This window comes from Vigna angularis, chromosome 7 (genome assembly GCF_016808095.1).
Source record: "Vigna angularis cultivar LongXiaoDou No.4 chromosome 7, ASM1680809v1, whole genome shotgun sequence".
Lineage (NCBI taxonomy): Eukaryota > Viridiplantae > Streptophyta > Magnoliopsida > Fabales > Fabaceae > Vigna > Vigna angularis.
Window position 1 is genome coordinate 3,505,306 of NC_068976.1, and position 8,679 is coordinate 3,513,984.

Consider the following 8,679-nt stretch of genomic DNA (forward strand, 5'->3'; position numbering starts at 1 on the left):
AAAGCAAGTTCAGTAGAATTTCACTAAGCTCAAAAATACAAAGAGATGACCCTCTTATTTATAGGTTAAGATGAGCTATCCTTCTGACCCAATTTCCCTCCCAAATTCAAATTAAAATGAGCAAGAGGCGCTAACTACACAGGTCACGCAACCCTTGCTTCAAACTAGGTCAAAAACCACACATGTGAAAAACACTTCTCGTAGTGGTTGGGCTTGTCAGGTTTTTGGCTGGGCGACTTCTTCATTCCAGAAGGAAAATTCCTTCACACTTCTAATCTGGAAGCCAAACTTCCCAATCCGGAAGTCACCTATTTTCGTTCTCTTGTTAGCTTCTTTGCTTTCCTTGGCTTCACATGCTTCTTTGGTGGCTCAACCATGGTCCCCAAGCTTTATTAGACCCTACAAAACAACCATATAAGTATTAAAAGAGAATTCTTCTAAGACATAGAGAAAGAAAATCAAGAAAGAGCCTTTAAAAGTCCTTCTTCAACTTTCCTTTCTTAACCTTAGTATGAGTTGATACTCCCTTGGATAACTTCCCTAGTTAGGTTTCCATCATACTAGATGTGGTGAGTTAGAAGTAATTATAAAACAATACTTACATACGTTAGTTAGAACTGATTATGAGTCAAAACAATACTTTTATGGTATATCTTGTAACCTTAGTATGTTGAACAAAATTGATTTAGTTGATCAAGAATTTGATGTAATATACATTTTTAGACAAACCATTATAAAACTAACTTTAGTAATTTCCTCTTTTCGTTAAATTGCATGTTATTTTATCTGCACTAATATAAGAAGTTTTTGAACTTTGGGTTTCTGAAAATCTTTGTCAATTTGTTGGACTACTGTGAATGTATCGTTTCACTACATAGTATCATACGATAATTGCGAATTTTTTCTAAATGTTTTCAAAACATGATTCAATCTTCATTTCTTATGTTTAAATGTTTTGTATAGATAAATACTAAATAAAGTTTTTATACGTTTATCATGATTTCACTGTTGTGTAATATAGATGGAAAAAAAGCTCTAACAAGACGATGTTGATTTCTTTTACTTTTTAGTATTTTGTAATCTTTATGGGCAATAACTTATGACTTAAATTTTTGTTTAAAACTTTTATTTTGTGATAATTGAAAATCACAAGAATTAGTGAGAAATTATTTTTTATTTTTTAATTTTTTTTATAAAAAAATTATAAAATAATATTTATTTTTAAATTAATGAATTAACTCATTTAACCCATCATGGGAGTTTATTTTAAATAAATATTATTAGGATTTATAAAAAAAATGAGTAGTGTTAGATTGACTTAGTTACTAAGTAGGTCAAGGTGGATAATTATTCAATAGACTTTATTAGCTGTTTTGACAACTTTAGATAATAGTACTGATGGATACTTGACCTTAAAAGAAATTTTTATAGTGATTTAAAACAATTTTAAAATAAAAATTTAATAAAGTTATTAATAATACAAAACAGGTAAATAGTTGGTTCAGTATAATAAGTATTGATATATTGTTTTTAGTATAATAAAAAACAATTTTATTACAAAAATGTTAATTTTATTAATTTTGTTAGAACTTGGAGATAGTTTAACAAATATTTGATCTCTAGTAACGGTTTGTCTGTTTATTATGAAAATACTATCATTAATATATCTCTTGAAGAGTATCACTAAGGATTTTAAATTTACAACGCAAAAAACAAAAATTAAAAAAGGAATCAGTAAGAATTTTAAATTTACAACAGAAAAGAAATTGTAAGGGAGATTTTAAATTTACAAAACAAAAGACAAATGGTAAGAGATTTCCTTCTCATATATTAACATTAATTTTGTTTTAATAAACACATGCGACAATTATTGAATATAAAACAAGAATCTAAAAAAATAAGTTAGGAAGTGTTTTAAATAATGATAACATGTTATGTTAATATTGAAAAATAAAAGATATAAATAGAAATTTTGTTAAGAAATTTCATTACTAAATTTCTAGAATTCATTATTTGAGTATCCTCTCCTTTCTATCTTCAAGTGCTAACCGTTGAGTTATTTCTTTGAAGATCAAGAAGTGCCTATGTGATAACAACAACAAGGTCTTCCTTTCCATCCAATCAATTTTTTCTTAAAAGAGTAAGTTAGTTTTTACTCTTTTCTTGAGTTATACGTTTCTTCCATGCATGTGAGCCTTTTTCTGTTGCATGTGCCTTCCTAGTATTGTAGTACGTTCTTAGTTGATTATAATGGTTCTAACCGCGTACCTTGATCATGATTCAGTGGTATGTAGATGTAGATAGAGTTCTCTAAGCTAAGGGAGTAGTTTTTGATCTCTTAAAGCTGTTTGACTTTCCATTAGGTAAGGAAACCTATATGTTTGTTTATAAAGCTTTAAGAAAATATGAACTTTTGTGCGTTAATTAGAAAATTTGATTTGGGTGATAGAGTTAGGATATGTATAATTTGTTGAAAAATCCCTTAATGTGGTAGTACGAAGTCAGTGAGTTATCTGACTTTTGGATGTTGAGCGGTGGACTAAAACACTGAGCACCACTTTTCCCTGTAGTATTGAATGTGGTTTTCACATTAATTCATTGGGTAAATGATCTTGTTCACTGAGCGAGCCCTGTTCTAGTAACTTTATGATGTTTTTCTACACTCTTTGATGTATGTTTGTTTAAGATGTGTTGTACGAATGTTTACATTGTTTATATTGGGAATCTTAATGAAGGTTAAATGGATGTTATATATGAGGTTGATCTAAAGTTGATACAAAATGGTTTGTGAGTGTGAAATTGTATATGATACTATATGGATTTCAAGGAGAAATCCTTAAGATGGTTGTGTATAGTGTATGTATTGATATAGGATGCCTGTGATTAAGGGTTATTCTGACGCTCTCAATAATTTCCAAATTTCAAGAAGAGAAGGATAATTATGTCGCGGAGAGTAGTAGGAGGTCTTTAGTCTGATAGTCATTTATTGGCTATAGATGTTTGATGGATTAACCTCGGAGCGTGGTAGTTGGTATGGATGTTGTTGTTGTTGTACCACCTTCGAGTGTAGGGTCCTTAGAGTTCGATATCAGTACATGCATGTAGATGGTCAAGTCTAGTGTAAATAATTGGATGTTTATGAAATTGTTAGTTATTGATGATTAATTATAATTTGATGTCTATAAATAATTACATGTGTTTTCTTTGATAACATTTGCTTATCTTTTTCTTGTTTTGTGTTTGCTTATTTTCCTATTTGCAATGATTATCTTTATGATGTGAGTAGATAAGGAGCTCTCTTTGGATCAGGTTTTAGGAGATGAAGATGAAGCAAAAACTTATATTAGGAGTTTACTTTAACTAGTTTTGTACTATATAAAAATATATGTATATACTCTTCTGACAAACTTCTAGTTACACTTTAGTTTTTAAGTGTAAAATAATTTGTTGAATTACTCTTTCTTGTATATATTTTACTATTATAATTATATTTGGAGAGTTTTATGTATACTTTTTGTTTAACCTAGTTTATTAAATATGTGAGAATTTCTTAATAATATTAATACTATTATAAATCAGGATGGTACAAAATTCATGCTAAATTACATTAATCATTAAAAAGTTGAAGTGAAATTAACACAATTAACTTTATTTTGTTTTTCTCATTAGACTAAAATTGAAATATGTTAATATTTGTTATCCTGACCCTCTATTCAAAAAAATTACATAAAAGTAAATTAAGAAATTATTTGAAATTAAAAAAATGGCATTAAGTTAGAAAAACTTTTAGGAACTAAAATTTTTATTTATTAAAATATAGAACTAAAATTACAATCAAGCATAAAAATATGTTTTAAATAAAAAAATCAAGTGGGCCAAACATATCTTATGCACAGCAGCCCAGTGCCATGAAAAGGTTGGCTTGATTGACCATGACATACGGCAACTCTGATAGACACGAACATTCTGCGTACATACATATAGTATATTATAGTATACGGTAATAATAATAATTAGCCACCGGGTTTCGGTTCAGAGAACCTGCTACAAAAGAAGAAAAGTTTGTTGAAGAGAGCCAACCACAACAAAAACAATGGGTATTCCGTCGGAACTTCGGGAAATCTTCTTACCCAACAAAAAAGATGTCTTTATTGCTTCTCCCGCAGAGGATAGGAGGGTTTTGAGGACCAAACAATGCACTGATGGTATTCTCTCTCTCTCTCTTCTTTTTTTTTTGTTATTCTTTTTACAAGTTTTTTTTTCTGCTTAATGTGTAAAACATCATTACGTGGAACATGCGTTATGTTGATTATGGTTTTCTGTTTATCTCGTTCCCACATTAGGACACATGACTTGAAAAATAGATTTATGTTGTCTTTTGGAGGTTAGATCGATTGATTGATGGTTACGGGGGGCCAAGATGTAAGAATAATTTTGAATGGTTAATTTTTTGTTTGGATCTTCCGTGTCAAAAGCTAAAGATTGGGACACAAAAAATTGAAGTGAAAGAAATTAATTTATGCTGCCTTAAACTACAGCTCTAAATGAAAGTTAAGTGAAACCTACAAACATAGCATAGAAGGGAAAGGGTCCTGTTAATTTGTTAGTAGTTGAAGGGAAAACAGTGTTTTCCTTGGGGAAATTAGTCATGAGTGCATGTTCGGTTTAAAGTTACACAAGTAATTTTACGAAGTTCAACGTAAGATTGTCTTCCAATGTATGATTTGAGAAGGAAAAAACATGTTGCTTCTTGAATAAAGTACTTCTGAGTGGTGAGAGAAGTGTTACTTGCTTTCATATTTCTGCTGATTGGGAGAATAATGTTGAATTATTGTTTCGCTCAGAAGTACTCATGTTTTTGCTGACCTTACATGAATGAATTGTTTTCATTCCTGTGTCCATGATTTTCATTAACAAGGCAGGGCGTGTTGTATGCTACATATTTTGTGACTATTTTATCTTTTGAAAGGGTGCGAGAGTTCAGGAGAAATGTGAATTATGTTCATCTTGGCTTTTCCTTAATATGCAGAAGGTGTGCATGCTGGATTCAGGGCTGCTTGCGTTGCTTGTGTTGCCAGTGCTGTGCCTACTGTACGTAACCTTTTTCAGATACAATTCTACATTTTTTTCGTTTGTAATTATGTCAGAAAAAATCAGTTAAGCAATGTTCGTGTTGTCTTTTAGGTACAACTTTTACCTCATAACAACTACGTCCTATATTCCACCGGTTTGGTGTTTATGTCTGCTTTTGAAACCTTTTTCTGAGTTTCTGAATTATGAAAAATAATTCAAAGATGAAGAAGAAATCAGGCAAACTTTAGACCCTTGCATATTTATGATGAAAATATATAATGTTTAAAGACAATCTTAAATATTGTCGGATTTCACTATTATATCATTATTGGCCACTTCTGTTCACATATTGGTATGTTGATTTACTAAGCTTTACTTTTTAATATTGGAATTTTCAAATTTGCAGTTGACTGCAGTTCGTGTGATCCCATGGGCAAAGGCAAACCTCAATTATACTGCTCAGGCACTCATAATATCAGCTGGTATGATCTCAACTTACAAAAACCAAATGATTAATTCTAGATGATGCTATTAGATTTTTCATATAAAAAGAAATCCTTTTGTTAAGATGTGCATGGTTATTTGAAAGGGTAAACCCTATGTAGTTCGATAGGTGTTTTTGTTGTTCTCTTGTTAGAATTGATGTTTTACCTCAGCCATCTATGTTGATCTTTAATGTAAACTTTTATTATGGGGTTACTATAGTGAAACCTTAATTCTAATTGAAGAACAATACTGAAAAAATCTAAGGAAGTGTATCTGAGTTTTCTCCAATAGGGAATGGGCTTTAAAGCAAGAAGCAATTGCTTCTGATGCCATTGTATTGACAAGTCCATGTAATAATGGTGTATGCAGTTAATGTATTAGGCTTGCCACAGTTTCAAAATTCAATGTAACAGGAACTCAGCTAATCTTTTTGCTGCTGGTCCACTTGTAAATTAGTTGCTTGATTTCTTTTACCTTTAGTTTGACTATATTTGCAAATTGTTATCGTGTTTAACATCTGACGGTGGTTGGTGAACAGCATCCATCGCTGCATACTTCATCACTGCTGATAAAACTATCTTGGAGTGTGCAAGGAAAAATGCCCAGCTTGAAGATGCTTTGGTACACAATCAACAATAGACGTTTCTTACGAACTGCAAGAACCCGTCGTTGTTATACACTCAACAGGACTATTGCAAAGGCGTATATTATTAAAGAAAATGTTTTTGTCTTGTGAATTTGACAGTCATTTGAAATTGCAACTCACTTGCGGCTTCAGAAGTAAAAATGTTAAGCTATGTTGACTTTTGTTGTTTTTCCATCTTTCGTTAAATAAATTTAATGCATAAACTTCGAAGTTCCATGAGCTGTTCCACAATTAAGCCTGATTCTAATTTCATGTTATAACCACCCTGTTCCACAAATTCATTGCGCGCCTTTGTCTGTCTCCTGTGGTTTATAGCTTCACATTTATACTGATGTTTTAAAAAATTAGCGTAGCCACCAGAGAGGCAAAAATCCTTCTTACCAAACAAACCTAAACACAATTTTCAAAGTGTAGTCAATGATTAAACAGCTAATCTTCGCAAGAGCTCAAGCAAGTGCCCAACCTCTAAAACAAGGCTTATCCCCTTGCAAGAGGGAGAAGGAAACACTGCAACCATAAATCAGGGCTCTACATCAGTGGATGCTATTTGGATTATTAGAGTGGCAGCGTATCAGAGAAGAGAGGAAGATGTATTATAAGTGGAACTGAGAGAGTTATGCAATGAAACAGAGATGCAAAAGATCTAGAGAAAACGATAAATTTTCTTATTGAAGTCAACAGTATATATGTACAAAATGTAAACTGTCTAATGACAGTTAAATCAGTTGTGATTCTAGATTTACATTCCTAACACTCCCTCTTAAATCTAAATCACTAAGAGACCTAATTCCAAGTGATCTTCTAAGCTTTTCAAATCTATTCTGTCGTAGAGCTTTCGTGAATATATCAGCTTCCTGTTCATTCGTGTTGTAGTATATCAGTTCCAGTTTTCCTTCGCTGACCCGTTCTCTGAGGTAGTGAAATTTTGTTTCGATGTGCTTGCTCCGTCCATGCGATATTGGGTTTTTGGCTAGATTAATAGCAGATTTGTTGTCTATCCTTAAGCATGTTGGTCCGTGACGCTTGATCTTTAGCTCTTGCAATATGGCTTCTATCCACGTGCATTGACAGGCAGTCTTTGCTGCTGAGATGTATTCGGCTTCACACGATGAGAGTGCCACGACTGTCTGCTTCTTAGAACACCATGAGATGGGTGCTCCCATAAACTTGAACAAATACCCGTAAGTACTCTTCCTGTCTACAAGATCACCGCTCCAGTTCGCGTCACACCATGCCTCCAAGATGTTGGTGGTGCTATCAGTTTTCCTGGGAAAGTAAATTCCGTAGTCTAAGGTACCTTTCAAGTATCGAAGGATGTATTTTGCAGCTGTCATGTGCGATTGTCTGGGATCATGCATGTATCGGCTGATGAGACCCACACCAAAGCTTATGTCTGGCCTGCTGTTGCAATGTAGCGGAGTGTCCCGACTATTTGTCTGTATAGCGTTGCATCTACTTTGCTTTCATCCAGCTACAGTGAGAGCTTCATGTTGGCAATAACAGGAACTGATGCGTTGTTGCAGTCTTTTAACTTAAACCTCTCCAGAGTTTCGAGAACATATTTTCTTTGATTCATATGTACTCCCTCTTTGGTTTGTATAAACTCCAATCCAAGGAAGTATCCCAAGAAGCCAAGGTCTGTCATCTCCAGATCATTCTTCATCTTAACTTTAAATTTTTCAATCTCTTTCACTGAGCTCCCAGTGACCAGTAGGTCGTCCACGTACAGACATACCAGCAAGGTACCTAGCTGATCAAAGAACTTGACATATATTCCATATTCAACAATACATTTTTGAAATCCATACCTGGTGAGCAACGAGTCAATATGCTTGTTCCATGCTCGTGGTGCCTAACGAAGACCGTAGAGAGCTTTGTTAAGTTTATAAACCTTCAGTTCATTGTCCTTCTTGATGAAACCAGGCGGTTGACATACATAGACTTCTTCTTCGAGAGCCCCATTGAGAAATGTTGATTTGACATCCATCTGGCTGATACTCCAATTATTTGAGTTGGCAATAACTACCACGATCCTCACCGTTTCCAATCTTGCAACAGGAGCGTACACATCAGTGAAATCGATCCCAGGTTGTTGCAGAAATCCTTTAGCAACTAGTCTAGCTTTTAACTTTGCCACACTCCCATCAGGTTTGTACTTAATTTTGAATATCCACTTCACCTCTATGGCTTTCTTGTAGGTAGGTAAGTCCATCAACGTCCATGTTTTATTCTTCTCGATAGCTGAAAGCTCCTCAATCATAGCATCCTTCCAATTATCATCTTTGATAGCTTGCTCCCATGCTATGGTTTCAGTACCTGCAAGTAAAGCATAATGCAATATATCACCTGTGTCTGCAATGTCACTGTCTCGGAATAGCTCGTGATCTGCCAGTCTTGTCGATGGGAAACGCGTTCTTGTTGATCGCCTATTATTTGCATCCTCTATATTAACTATCGGTGTGTCTTGGTCATAG

At 33.4% G+C, this 8,679-nt stretch overlaps 1 protein-coding gene across 1 annotated transcript; it reads left to right on the forward strand.

The window, feature by feature from the left end:
- The first annotated feature begins 3,967 nt into the window (after nucleotides 1–3,967).
- Nucleotides 3,968–6,419, forward strand: LOC108337623 (early nodulin-93). Its single transcript, XM_017574188.2, has 4 exons — nucleotides 3,968–4,205; nucleotides 5,030–5,091; nucleotides 5,480–5,555; nucleotides 6,098–6,419. Exons 1-4 carry the CDS (start codon nucleotides 4,094–4,096, stop codon nucleotides 6,196–6,198), a joined length of 351 nt encoding a protein of 116 aa, XP_017429677.1. The 5' UTR covers nucleotides 3,968–4,093; the 3' UTR covers nucleotides 6,199–6,419.
- Nucleotides 6,420–8,679: the final 2,260 nt, after the last annotated feature.

Bases quoted from the DNA above. Each gene is read 5' to 3' on its own strand.
- LOC108337623 (XM_017574188.2), top strand. From the start codon at position 4,094: ATGGGTATTCCGTCGGAACTTCGGGAAATCTTCTTACCCAACAAAAAA. The intron at 4,206-5,029 runs GTATTCTCTCTC...CTTAATATGCAG, and splicing joins GACCAAACAATGCACTGATG to AAGGTGTGCATGCTGGATTC. The intron at 5,092-5,479 runs GTACGTAACCTT...TCAAATTTGCAG, and splicing joins TTGCCAGTGCTGTGCCTACT to TTGACTGCAGTTCGTGTGAT.